This window comes from Aotus nancymaae, unplaced genomic scaffold (assembly GCF_030222135.1).
Source record: "Aotus nancymaae isolate 86718 unplaced genomic scaffold, 86718_ANA_hifiasm-v0.15.2.pri h1tg000065l, whole genome shotgun sequence".
Taxonomy (NCBI): domain Eukaryota; kingdom Metazoa; phylum Chordata; class Mammalia; order Primates; family Aotidae; genus Aotus; species Aotus nancymaae.
The window spans coordinates 9,714,897-9,729,028 of record NW_026988480.1 but is presented as its reverse complement, the minus strand read 5'-3'; the positions used below and the strand labels follow the sequence as shown (position 1 = coordinate 9,729,028).

At 48.7% G+C, this 14,132-nt stretch overlaps 1 protein-coding gene across 5 annotated transcripts in view; it reads left to right on the top strand.

Annotated features, from left to right (window-relative positions):
- The window catches only part of OGDH (oxoglutarate dehydrogenase), a 470,461-nt gene that overhangs the window by 443,673 nt on the left and 12,656 nt on the right, over nucleotides 1-14,132 (top strand). For all 5 annotated transcript variants that reach the window (XM_064366720.1, XM_064366721.1, XM_064366723.1 and 2 more), the window contains 10 exons: nucleotides 5,331-5,510; nucleotides 5,935-6,087; nucleotides 7,598-7,700; nucleotides 8,000-8,128; nucleotides 8,481-8,631; nucleotides 8,930-9,057; nucleotides 9,162-9,340; nucleotides 9,760-9,831; nucleotides 11,418-11,546; nucleotides 12,533-12,605. In XM_064366720.1, the coding sequence (XP_064222790.1) occupies nucleotides 5,331-5,510; nucleotides 5,935-6,087; nucleotides 7,598-7,700; nucleotides 8,000-8,128; nucleotides 8,481-8,631; nucleotides 8,930-9,057; nucleotides 9,162-9,340; nucleotides 9,760-9,831; nucleotides 11,418-11,546; nucleotides 12,533-12,605 (1,297 nt within the window). The remainder of the gene's footprint in view (nucleotides 1-5,330; nucleotides 5,511-5,934; nucleotides 6,088-7,597; nucleotides 7,701-7,999; nucleotides 8,129-8,480; nucleotides 8,632-8,929; nucleotides 9,058-9,161; nucleotides 9,341-9,759; nucleotides 9,832-11,417; nucleotides 11,547-12,532; nucleotides 12,606-14,132) is intronic.

The following is a 14,132-nucleotide window of genomic DNA, read 5'->3' as shown; positions in this document are numbered from 1 at the left end:
GTTTCTACTTTTGGGCTATGATAAATGATGCTGCTGTGGGCTGGGCATCCCAGCATTTTGGGAGGCTGAGGCAGGTGGATCATCTGATGTCAGGTGTTCCAGACCAGGCTGGCCGACATGATGAAACCCTGTCTCTACTAAAAACACAGAATTAGCCAGACGTAGTGACGTGTGCCTGTAATCTCAGCTACTCTCGAGGCCGAGGCAGGAGAATCACTTGAACCTGGGAGGCAGAGAGTGTGGTGAGCTGAGTTTGCGCCATTGCATTATAGCCTGGGCAACAGAGCGAGACTCTGTCTCAAAAAATAAATAAAATAATACTGCTGTGAACATTTATGTACAAGTGATTATATATACTTTTGTTTCGTTTTTGAGACAGAGTCTCGCTCTGTGGCCCAGGCTGGACTTCAGTGGCAAAATCTTGGCTCACTGCAACCTCTGCTTCCTGGGTTCAAATTACTCTTAAGTGTCTCAGCCTCCCGAGTAGCTGGGACTACAGGCATGTGCCACCACTCCTGGCTAATTTTTGTGTTTTTAGTGGAGACGGGGTTTCACCTTGTTGGCCAGGCTAGTCTGAACTCCTGGCCTCAGGTGATACCCCACCTCAGCTTCCCAAAGTGCTGATATTACAGGCATGCACCACTGTGCCCAGCCCGTGTATATATATGTTTGAATTTCTTTTTGGGTATATATCCAGGAGTGGAATTGCTAGATCATTTGGTAGCTCTGTGTTCAACTTTGTGTGGAAATCTCGACTATTTCAAAGTGGCTGTGCCATTTTTATATTCTCACTGGAAATATAGCAGGTTTCCTTTATTTATTTATTTAGAGACGAGATTTCACCATGTTGGTCAGGTTGGTTTGGAACTCCTGACCTAGTGATCCACCCACCTCGGCCTTCCAAAGTGCTGGGATTACAGGTGTGAGCCACTGTGCCTAGCTTTTTTTTTTTTTTTTTTTTTTTTTTGAGACAAGGTCTTACTCTGTCACCCAGGCTGCAGTTCAGTGTTGCAGTTTCAGCTCACTGCAACTTTTGCCTCCCAGGTTCTAGGGATTCTTCTGCCTCAGCCTTCCAAGTAGCTGGGATTACAGGTATGCGCCACCACTCCAGCTAATTTTTCTTTTTTTTTGGTTGCAACAGTGTATTGTCATGTTGCCCAGGCTGGTCTTGAACTCCTGACCTCAAGTGATCCGCCTGCCTCAGCCTCCCAGAATGTTGGGATTACAGGCGTGAGCTGCCATGCCCGGCTAGGATTCCAGTTTTTCTCACATCCTCACCAACACTTGTTATTGTCTGCTTTATTCTAGCCATCTAGGTGTGAGGAGTTAGCTCATTGTGGTTTTCATTAGCATTTCCCTAATGACTAATGATGTACGTCTTTTCATTTGCTTAAATTGGCTTTCGTATGTCTTTGGGGGAAATTTCTATTCAGATCCTTTGCCCATTTTTTGACCAAATTGTCTGTTTAAAGTTGAGGTGTAAGAGTTCTTTATATATTCTGGATATGAGCCATGTATCCAATTATTTGCAAATATTTCCTCTCATTCTTTTTTTTTTTTTTTTTTTTTTGAGACAGAGTTTCACTCTTGTTGCCCAGGCTGGAGTGCAATGGTGCAATCTCAGCTCACCGCAACCTCTGCCTCCCAGATTCAAGCGATTCTCCTGCCTCAGCCTCCTGAGTAGCTGGGATTACAGGCATGTGCCACCACACCCTGCTAATTTTTATATATTTTTTTTAGCGGAGATGGGGTTTTACCATGTTGGTCAGGTTGGTCTCGAACTCCCGACCTCAGGTGATCCGCTGGTCTCAGCCTCCCAAAATGCTGGGGTTACAGGCATTAGCACCATGCCCAGCCTTTCCTCCTATTTGGTGGGACGATTTTGATGTCCTTGGAAGCACGAAAGTTTTATTTTTTATCCAGCGTAGTTTATCCGTTTTTTCTTTCATTGCTTGTGAGTTTTGGTGTCATATCTAAGAAGGCTTTGCCTAACCCAAGGTCACAAAAATTTACCTCCTCTGTTTTCTTCTGAGTTTTATCGTTTTGTCCCTTACATCTATGATCTGTTTTGAGTTAATTTTTGTGTATGGTGCAAGGAAGGAGTCCCGCTTCATTCTTTTACAGGTGGATACTGTTTTCAAATATAAATGATTCATGTAGCAAAGCATCTAATGGACAAAGTTAGCTCCAATGGATGGCTCCAATTACCAAGAGGCAGATTTTAGTTGAATGAAAGGAAAACTTCCAACAGTGAGACCTGTTCCAACAGGGGAACTGGCTCCTCCAGAAGTTTTGGATTCCTCCTCCTTGGAAGTATTGGCACATCTAGTGAACGAGTTGTCAGGGCTGAAGTAGATGGGAGGGGTGAGAAGGGTCAGGGGTGAGAGGAGAAACCATTTGGCCTTACAGTCCCTTTGGCTTCCAGACCAGCTTTTCCTCTTAGCGAGATTTTCCTGCTAACGCACTCACTCCCAAAAGTAAACTAAGAGCGTGCATTGGTGGTATAGTAGTAAGTATAGCTGCCTCCAATAGTATACTAAGAGGTATTATTAATACACCTATAGTGGAGAAAACTACAGAGTATATTTGGAGTATGCCTGTCATATATGTGCATGCGCACCCACTAGTGTAGATACCCCTGCTGGTAGAGTGCACCTCCATCACATGTGTGCACATCCACCCGTGTAGGTACTCCTGCTGGTAGAGTGCACCTCCATCACATGTGTGCACACCCACCCGTGTAGATACCCCTGCTGGTAGAGTGCACCTCCATCATATGTGTGCACATCCACCCGTGTAGGTACCCCCACTGGTAGAGTGCACCTCCATCACATGTGTGCACATCCACCCGTGTAGGTACTCCTGCTGGTAGAGTGCACCTCCATCACATGTGTGCACACCTACCCGTGTAGATACCCCTGCTGGTAGAGTGCACCTCCATCATATGTGTGCACATCCACCCGTGTAGGTACTCCTGCTGGTAGAGTGCACCTCCATCATGTGTGTGCACACCCACCCGTGTAGGTACTCCTGCTGGTAGAGTGCACCTCCATCATGTGTGTGCACATCCACCCGTGTAGGTACTCCTGCTGGTAGAGTGCACCTCCATCATGTGTGTGCACACCCACCCGTGTAGGTACTCCTGCTGGTAGAGTGCACCTCCATCATGTGTGTGCACATCCACCCGTGTAGGTACTCCTGCTGGTAGAGTGCACCTCCATCATGTGTGTGCACACCCACCCGTGTAGATACTCCTGCTGATAGACCTTATGTTCAATAGCAGAAGTGTTGTTGCATAAAATTTGGCAAAGCCATAGGAAGGGATACTAACCATTAAAAAGTTTAATATCCTGGGGAAATGGTCACAGTGGTAAATGGAAAATGCAGGATATTCATATGCTGCTAGTAGGAGTGTAATTGGAACAGCCACTCAGGAGAGCCATCTGATAGCATTTAGAAAAATTTAAAATGCTTGTGCCTGTGGCTGTTTTCCCTTCCTAGGATCAGACCGCAGATAAACTCAGCTTTGCGGGAGAAAACTTGAATAAGCATGTGTACAGCAACATTGTGATTACCACAAATTGGAAACAAACGCGATGTCCACCAACAGGAGAATGGATAAATACAGTGTGGTATATACTGTGTTTAGATAGGTTTTACTAGGAAGCAGAGAATAAAGGCAGTATAGCTACATGTTTCAACCTGGATGTATCATAAAAGCAAATGTTAAAGGGCAAACTGCAAGGGAATTGTACAGTATTTAGAATATGCTGCCATATATAAGGTACATAGAGTATATATCAGTATAGTTTGAAAACATGGAAATACTCTCAAAAATGTCAATGCCATGAGAAACCAAGGAAAGCCTTCCAGAATAGCAGGAACTAGAGAGACATGACAAGTAATTCCGGTGTGGTGTCTGGCCTGGTTACTGGGCTAAGGAGAAAGAAGACCATGTATACATTGTTAGGACAGTCGATGGAGTGAGTGTGGAGTGGATTATATGGTGCTGTTTCATGATGTCTGTGGGCTGTGGATCATACAGATACATAGTGTAAATTGCATGAAGCTGAGTGCTGCACTTTGGTGAGGTAGGGGAATGTCTAGACTTTCCCTAGAAAATAGCAATGGTCCGCAACCGCCTCCTAAATGGTTCGGGGGTAAGGTGAATGTGTGTAATGGTAGAGCATGAATAATTCAAGCAGAGGGGGGAAAATGTAAATGTGTGGTGACTTTAAGTGAAGACTGTATGGGAGTTCTTTGTAGTACTCTTTAAGCTTTCTCATGAATTTGAAATTACATCAAAATTTAAAAGTCAGCTGGGTGCGGTGGCTCACGCCTGTACTCCCAGCACTTTGGGAGGCCGAGGCGGGCAGATCACTTGAGGTCGGGAGTCCAAAACCAGCCTGACCAACATGGTAAAACCCCGTCTCTACCAAAAATATTTTTAAAAATTAGCAGGGCATGGTGGCACGTGCCTGTAATCCCAGCTGCTTAGGAGGCTGAGGCAGGAGAATCACTTGAACCTGGGAGTCAGAGGCTGCAGTAAGCCGAGATCATGCCATTGCACTCCAGCCTGGGTGACAGAGCAAGACTCCGTCTCAAAAACATAAAAAATAAAAGTTACCCAGAAGCCTCAGAAGATACTATATGCTGTTACAGACACATGTAGTACAATTAGAAACTTGTGGCAGTGTCCTCCTCTGATTTCAGGGTAAGGAGGCCTGTGGGCTTGAGCCTCTGTGACAGAAACATTCAGGTCCACAAACAAATATGGCGGAACTGTTGAGATGTGTTCGTGTTAGGTGATGGGCTCATGGGTGAGAGTGTAGTATTACCATACTTTATGTTTGAAATATGTCATAAGAATACTTTATGTTTGAAATAGGTCATAAGGTAAAATTTTAAATGCAGATCATAAAAGTATGAATATATCATTAAATTTTAGTACATCTGAGTAGTAGGGAATGTTATGAAGCCTTTACATTTTCTATTCTGGCTGGGTACCGTAGCTCACACCTATAATCCCAGCATTTTGGGAGGCCGAGGCAGGCAGATCACCTAAGGTCAGGAGTTTGCAATCAGCCTGACCAACATGGAGAAACCCCGTCTCTAAAATTAAATAAATAAATAATTATCTGTTAAACATGTGTGGATTTTGTTACCACAATAGGAAAAAAACAAAGGAAAAGAAATGTGAACAGCCATTTGGGGGCATGTACTCAGAGTAGCCAGGCTGCAGGTGTGCGCCATGCCCGGCCTTGGCCCTGCCCTCTGGTCCTGTGCTGCTGTGCCAGGTGCCCTCTTGCTATACCACATGTTCCTTGCAGATCGGCTTCACCACCGACCCTCGGATGGCCCGCTCCTCACCCTACCCCACTGACGTGGCCCGAGTGGTGAATGCCCCCATTTTCCACGTGAACTCAGATGACCCTGAGGCTGTCATGTATGTGTGCAAAGTGGCAGCCGAGTGGAGGAGCACCTTCCACAAGGATGTGGTCGTCGATTTGGTGAGTGACTCCAGGGACAGCACGTCCTGGGCAGAGCATCTGACCCACCTACCCCTCTTGCCCTCGGCACTCCTGTGTCCCAAGGAGAGGAGCTTGTCTTGATGAGTCACTTTAGGGCTCTCTACTGCCAGGCCTCATGCAGGTTCCTTTGAGCTCCAAAGTGTTCAGGCCTATGAGCACCAAGGAATGCTTCCCAGGCGGGAGCTGTGGTGGTGAGGCGGGCCACTCATTGACGGTCAGAGCAGCTCTACGGTGTGAAGGATAGACAGACAGGATCCTAATTCTAGAGAAGGTAAACTCCAAGTCAGGCATGAGGCATGAGGAACGTGGCCATCCCTTAGAAGAGATGAAGCAGGTGCCCCAACAGCACTTCTTCCCAAGGAGCCAGCCCTAGTCTCTGACATCCTCTCACCACTCTGAGCAGGTGTGTTACCGGCGCAACGGCCACAACGAGATGGACGAGCCCATGTTCACGCAGCCACTCATGTACAAGCAGATCCGCAAGCAGAAGCCCGTGCTGCAGAAGTACGCTGAGCTGCTGGTGTCGCAGGGTGTGGTCAACCAGCCCGAGTACGAGGTGCGTCCCTGCGGTTCTATCCCGGTGTGCCTTTCCAGAGCCAGGGAGAACTAGAAAAGGCAGGCCACAGGGCCAGTTCTCACTTTTGCAAGTAGTGAGGATACATGTGGGAGCATGTGAAATATTTACAACTATAGCATTTCAATGCATAACTTTTCAAAGGATCTGGGCCACTGAGATGCTTTGTAAAGGAAGTGGGCCTTAAACAGTTTTTGAGGACGAGAAGGGGATGTTTCCAGGTTGAGGTAGTAGCGGCCCAGTAGGTTTTCTCAGATTTCACAAATTGTGCAGGGGTGAGAGGTAGGTGGTGGGTGCAGCTTGGTAAGGAGCTTGTTGTAATCCGGATAGTAAGTGCTGGTTAGTTGTGAATGGGAGAGCCAAGCTCCTGCCCCAGAGAGGGAGAGGGTCGTGTGAGGAGCTGTGTCTGAGCATGGAAACAGGACAGGTCCCAGATCAGAGCAACCTGATAGCCTGTAGCCTATGCTGGAGACGGAACTTTGGGGCCCACACCTTCTTGGGACTGTACCAGGAACCATGAGAGCTAGATCAGTTCTTTTCTATGCATTTATTTATTTATAAATAATATAGCTCCATCATCCAGGCTAGAGCGCAGTGGCGTAATCTCAGCTCACTGCAACCTCTGCCTCCTGGGTTCAAGCAATTCTTATACCTTAGCCTCCCAAGTAGCTGGGATTACAGGCACAAGCCACTACACCCAGCTAATTTATATATTTTTAGTAGGAACAGAGTTTCCCCATATCGGCCAGGCTGGTCTCAAACTCCTGACCTCAAGTGATCCGCCTGTTTGGGCATCCCAAAGTGTGCTGGGATTACAGGCATGAATCACTGCACCTAGCCCGGACCAGTTCTTTTTTTTTTTTTTTTTTTGAGATGGAGTTTTCACTCTTGTTGCTCAGGCTGGAGTGCAATGGCTCAATCTTGGCTCACCACAACCTCTGCCTCCCGGGTTCAAGCAATTCTGCTGCCTCAGCCTCCTGAGTAGCTAGGCTTACAGGCATGCACCACCATGCCCGGCTAATTTTATATATTTAGTAGAGACAGGGTTTCTTCATGTTGGTCAGGCTGGTCTCAAACTCCTGACCTCAGGTGATCTGCCCGCCTCAGCTTTCCAAAGTGCTGGGATTATAGACGTGAGCCCCCACGCCCAGCTGCCTGGGACCAGTTCTTAAAAAATATGGTGAAAGGTTAGGGGTTCAAACTCTGAGCAGGATCTCTACCAGCAAATGTGGGGAAGAAACTTTTGGGAGTGAGAAGAATAAAATCTTAGAAAAGCATTGTACATGTTGAGAAGGAGCAGACCCGGAGGCTGGCCGAGTCTGAGATGTTTTGCACCCATGAAGCATGGGAGTATGGGTGGGCATGCATGGGGTTGTGCCAGGGGTATGGTTGGGCTTGCGTGGTGGCCATCAGAAAGTGTGGGGGTACGGGTGGGCACGTGCAATAGTCATGCCCTGTGCCAGTCACTGCTGTGTTGTGCCCAACCCTCCAGGAGGAAATTTCCAAGTATGATAAGATCTGTGAGGAAGCTTTTGCCAGATCTAAAGATGAGAAGATCTTGCACATTAAGCACTGGCTGGACTCCCCCTGGCCTGGTGAGTGATGAAACAGTGCCACAAATAAGCTCCTTTGAGGATCTGATGAAACGAGGCATCCTCTTCCCAGAAAAATTCATGCTTTCCACTTTGTACTCATAATACACAGTTGTGTGCACCACTTCAGCAAACCTCCCTGCAGACCCTAGACTGAGACCCCTGCACTAATGTTTTCTGGGGAACACAGTGCGAGCTACACTGTCTCTCACCCTGCTTCTCCCCAAGATCATGCGTCTGCCAAGGTGTGGTCCCTGGAAAGTAGAGCAGATGTCATGCCTCAGTTGTCCTTCATCTCCTAGGCTTCTTCACCCTGGACGGGCAGCCCAGGAGCATGTCCTGTCCCTCCACGGGTCTGACGGAGGATATTCTGACACACATCGGGAACGTGGCTAGCTCTGTGCCTGTGGAAAACTTCACTATTCATGGAGGTAACAAGCTCTGTGCTGACCTGTGGAAATGTTGGAGCCCAGGCCAGTGGCGCCGACTGTCTAGGACTGTGACCTTGGCCCCCATCATGTGTCCTACAGAGACTCCCTTCCTGCCCTGCTCGAGGCCTCTGGGGTGGTTGGATGGAGCCACTTCTCTCACTCCCTGCCCTTAGCACGATCCTACACTTCCTCAGTAGTAAAGGAGAGACTGGTCACAGCTTTTCCAACGAGTCAGGAACCCAGAAACTATACGAATGAAAAAGGCTCTGCTCTTGCCATGGGCATGCTGAGAAGCAAGGCAGGCATATGCAGGCAGGGCCTGCAGCAGCTGGTGAGAGCCGTGTTTCTGCAGGGCTGAGCCGGATCTTGAAGACTCGTGGGGAAATGGTGAAGAACCGGACTGTGGACTGGGCTCTGGCGGAGTACATGGCGTTTGGCTCACTCCTGAAGGAGGGCATCCACATCCGGCTGAGCGGCCAGGACGTGGAGCGGGGCACATTCAGGTAATGTTCTAGGCGGTCTTGTTTGCCCTCCAAAGAGTAGGAGATGGAAAGGGAGGGGTTCTGGTGTTTCTTTTCCAGAAGACAGCTACTGAGTTCCATTGCTCTCAGGCTGAAAGCCTCTGTCCCTCATTTGCTGTGGATGCTTCTGTTAAGACCTGGGTGGGGCTACACTCTGCAGCTGCCTGGTCGGAAGTCCAGGTCACAGAACGTGGCATCTGCTGGTGCTTTGTGTGGGTCCCCAGCATATTAGCTTGTCAAGTCAGAGCTCCTGGTTATTACCTCTGTTGTCCTGTCTCAGCCACCGCCACCATGTGCTCCATGACCAGAACGTAGACAAGAGAACCTGCATCCCCATGAACCACCTCTGGCCCAATCAGGCCCCCTACACCGTGTGCAACAGCTCACTGTCTGAGTACGGCGTGCTGGGTGAGTGCCTGGAGCCACCTCACCAGGGCCTCTCCCCAACCCAACTCCCCGGCCCACTGGCGGGTGTCCTGGACGCGGTTTTCTCCTTCCTTTGTCCCTTATAGGCTTTGAGCTGGGCTTCGCCATGGCCAGTCCTAATGCCCTGGTTCTCTGGGAAGCCCAGTTTGGTGACTTCCACAACACGGCTCAGTGCATCATCGACCAGTTTATCTGTCCTGGACAAGCCAAGTGGGTGCGGCAGAATGGCATTGTGTTACTGCTGCCGCATGGCATGGAGGGCATGGTGAGCCTCTGGCCCTTCCCTGCCAGACCTAGCTAGCACTTGGGAAGGGCCTAGGTAGGACCCCGACCCCAAAGATTGGCACAAGAACCAGTGACTCACACCAACCTCCTAAGGGCTCTGCTGGTGCTTTTCATCCATCTCAGATGGGATGTCACTTCAGAAGGCCAGAGTAGCTCATCTGGATATGGCTAGCATGCCCCATCCCTGCTGGTGCAGACTCCCTAAACATGCAGGCATCCAAGTGTGGAAATGATGAGGAACCAAGTGCTTTGCCGGTGGGAGGGGGAAGGAACCGAACACTGCCATCAAGAAAAGGGATAACCAGAAATGAGCTAGTTGGTTAAGGAGGAGGAACAGCAAATGCGGCAAATGTCAGTATGCAGGAACTCTTAAACTATAACTTGTGTGTCTGGTTCCAGGGTCCAGAACATTCCTCTGCCCGCCCAGAGCGGTTCCTGCAGATGTGCAATGATGACCCAGACGTCCTGCCGGTGAGTAATACGGGCCCTGTCAGCCTAGTTGTTCTCAGGGTGTCTGATAGGAACCCTGGGGAAGGACATGCTATCTGGACATCCTGAGGTGGCAGACCATGGCTCTGTCCTTTCCTCTATCCTGGGGAGCACACATGGGTGGACAGGTGTGGCCCCATACCTCTGGGCTCCCTGGGATGGGAGACTTCTTCAGAGCACAAAGGAAGGTGCAGGGACTGCCTCCATTGGCTTCCTGATATTGCTGCAAGCACAGAAACGCCATGTGAGCCCCTTAGCACAGACTCCTGGGGGATGCTCCTGGACCCTGATTCAGGTACATATTTAAGAGGAGAGAGCTTGGCCAGGTGCGGTGGCTCACGTGGTGCTCCCAGCACTTTGGGAGGCCAAGGTGGGCAGATCACAAGGTCGAAAGTTAAGAGACTAGCCTGGCCAATATGGTGAAACCCTGTCTCTACTAAAAATACAAAAATTAGCTGGGTATGGTGGCATGCACCTGTATTCCCAGCTACTTGGGAGGCTGAGGCAGGAGAATCTCTCAAATCCAGGAGACAGATTGCAGTGAGCCGAGATCATGCCATTGCACTCCAGCCTGGGTAACAAAGCGAGACTACATGTCAAAAAAAGAAAAAGAGGAGAGAACTTTGGGGTGATTCTAGTGAAACTTTAAGAACTCAAAGAATCAGCCCAGGCAACACGGTGAGACCCGTCTCTACAAAAAATGTAAAAATTAGCTGGGTGTCATGGCACACACCTGCATTCCCACCTACTTGGGATACTGAGATGGGATGATTGCTTGAGCTTGGGAAGTCAAGGCTGCAATAAACTAAGATTGTGCCACTGCACTCCAGCCTGGGTGACAGAACAATATCCTGTCTTAAAAAAAAAAAAAAGAACCCAAAGAAAATGATTAAGAGTCAGTGTCTAAGGAAAATTAGAATAGGTTTTAGGTAGAACTTGTGTCTCTTAAAGTAGTATCTGTTTCATGCTGGGCAATTGCTTTCAGAGAAATAGGAGGGATTGAGTGGGACTGAGGCTCTCCTCCAGGGTATGAGGCTGGCCAACAGAGCTTGCTGGACTCACTTTTTAGTGTTGGATTACGTCTCCTGGTGAGTCAGTGTGTTAGGCTATTCTTGTGTTGCTATAAAGAAAAACCTGAGACTGGGTAATTTATAAAGAAAAAAGGTTTAATTGGCTCACACTTCTGCAGGCTGTACAGGAAGCATGATGCTGGCATCTGCTCAGCTTCTGGGGAGGCCTCAGGAAGCTTATAATCATGGTGGAAGATGAAGTCAGGGAGCAGGCATGTCACATAGCCAGAGCAGGAGCAAGAGAGAGTGGGAGAGAGGTGCCACACCCTTTAAACAACCAGATCTCATGTGAACTCAGAGTGAGAACTCACTTATCACATAGCCCAAGCTATGATCTGAACACCTCCCACCAGGCCCACCTCCAGCACTGGGGATTTCAATTCAACCTGAGATTTGGGCAGGGACAAATATCCAAACTAGATCCCCTGAGGGCCCCTGGATGCTCCAGAATACTCAGTGCTGCGTCCTGGCCTCTGGCCATTTCCATCCTTGCTGCAGGACCTTCAAGAAGCCAACTTCGACATCAATCAGCTGTATGACTGCAATTGGGTTGTTGTCAACTGCTCCACCCCTGGCAACTTCTTCCACGTGCTGCGACGCCAGATCCTGCTACCCTTCCGGAAGCCGGTCAGTGGCAGGGTCTCCCTTGCTCAAACAAGGCCTGGCCCTGCCCTGTTGGTGCAGGAAAGGGCTCCTCAGAGAGCCTGTTGCTTGGGGTTGGCTAGGTGGGCACCTGCAGTGGGGGCTATGGACCGGACCTGGCATCAGGGAGCCTGGCCCCTCCTCCTCACTACTGCCATGAGGGAACTGCATGTCCTGCGAGTCCTCTTCCCTGGCTGGGCCCCTGCATGCTGCTGAGCACCACGTGCAGAGCAATCACATAGGCTAGAGGCTCCAGCCTGATAGGGAGAATGGATGTTTGAATAGGTGGTTGTAGTGGGTGTGCTGAGCTCTGGAAGAAAGGTGAGCCCTGGCAGAGGCCAAGGGAGTGCAGGTCCAGCTCAGGAGCCAGGGAGAGCGGCTCCTGAGCTGGGTGTTGAAGGGTGAGTAGAAGCTAAGAGGAGGGATAAGTGGGAGAACTGATTCCTAAGAAGGAAGGAGTGTGGGGGACAGCCCAGGGAGAGTGCCCTGCTGCCCTGGGATGCCACAGAGGTGGGGGTGTGGGGCAGAGGCTCACAGCTTGGAGTGTCCCCAGCAGCCCAAGGGCCCACAGGCAGAACAGCCCTGGTGCTTCTTGGTGCTGGGCCACATCACAGCCTTAGATGGACTTTGGGTATCTTTTGAGTGTGTTTGCTCTGCAGCTGCCAGGGAGAGGGTCAGAGCTCTTTCCTAGGTACAGGGAAGCAGGGAGAGGAGGATTGGGAGTCTGCGCAGGCTGGGATGGGCCCTGCCAGGATTGAATGCCTGGCTAAGGGAGGTGAACAGCAGGGAAATTGGTCATCTTTCCTTTTCCTCCTCCTCTGCCTCTTCTGACCTGAGGCTCCTGTTGAGTGGGAGGGCAGGTCATTGTGTTTCATGGCCTGAAGGTCAAGGCTTGGGCAGCCTTTCTTTTGACCTTCCTTCTGGAATCTTCAGAATCTGATCCCTCACAAGCCTGTTGTTCTGTATTTCAGTTAATTATCTTCACCCCTAAATCGCTGTTGCGCCACCCCGAGGCCAGATCAAGCTTTGATGAGATGCTTCCAGGTGGGTGTGAGGGAGACGGGCATTTCCTAGGGGAAGATACATTTGGTGCTTCTTTGCTGCTGCTCTTTTGTAGCTCGTGGGGCTGACATTTGTGATTCTTACTGGCTCTTGCCAGATTTTTTATTGTAAAGACCCATGATACATGGCCGGGTGTGGTGGCTCACTCTTGTAATACCAGCTACTGGGGAGGCTGAGGCAGGACAATTGCTTGAACCTGGAAGGTGGAGGTTGCAGTTAGCCAAGATTGCGCCACTGCACTCCAGCCTGGGTGATAGAGTGAGACTCTGTCTCAAAACAAAACAAAACAAAAAGACTGAATAATACTCCATTATATGTGTATGCCACATTTTGCTTATCCATTCATCTGTCGATGGGTACTTGGGTTGCTTCCATGTTTCAGCTATTATGATTAGAGGAGCTGCTATGAACATCGGGTGTACAAATATTTCTTTGAGTCCCTGCTTTCAGTTCTTTTGAATATATACCCAGAAGTGGAATTGCTGGACCATATGGTAATTCTATTTTTAATTTTTTGAGGAACTGCCACACTTTCCACAGTGGCTGCATTTTACATCCCAGCAGTATATGAGGATCCCACCATCTCTACAGCCTCTCAGCACCTACTATTCTCTGGGGTTTTTTTTCATAGTAGCCATCTTAATGGGTGTGAGATGACATTGCATTGTGGTTTTGATTTACATTTCTCTTAATAATTAAGTGATGTTGAGCATCTTTTTATTTATTTATTTATTTATTTTTGAGATGGAGTTTCGCTCTTGTTACCCAGGCTGGAGTGCGATGGCGCAATCTTGGCTCACCGCAACCTCCGCCTCCTGGGTTCAGGTAATTCTCCTGCCTCAGCCTCCTGAGTAGCTGGGATTACAGGCACACGCCACCATGCCCTGCTAATTTTTTGTATTTTTAGTAGAGACGGGGTTTCACCATGTTGACCAGGATGGTCTCGATCTCTTGACCTTGTGATCCACCCGCCTCGGCCTCCCAAAGTGCTGGGATTACAGGCTAGAGCCACCATGCCCGGTGCATCTTTTTATATTATTGGCCATTTGTATATCTTCCTTGGAGAATTGTCTATTCAAATCCTTTTTTTTTAGTGTTTTTTTTTTTTTTAAGAGACAGGGTCTCACTAGGTTGCCCAGGCTAGTCTTGAACTCCTGGGCTCAAGGAATCCTCCTACTTTGGCCTCTTCAAGTATTGAGATTACAGGCATGAGTCACAGCACCCAGCCTATTCAAGTCATTTGCCCATTTTTGAATCTGGTTGCTTGTTTTTAAGTCTTAAGAGTTATCTGTATATTCTAGATATTAATTCCTTATCAGAAATATAATTTGCAAATATTTTCTCCCATTCTAGGGGTTGTTCTTTTATTCTGTTGTTAGTATCTTTTGTTTTGTTTTTGGGTTTGTTGTTGTTTTGTTTGTTGGTTTGTTTTTGGGTTGTTTTTTTTTTTTGAGTTGGAGTCTTACTCTGTTACCCAAGCTGGAGTGCATTGGCATGATCTTGGCTCAC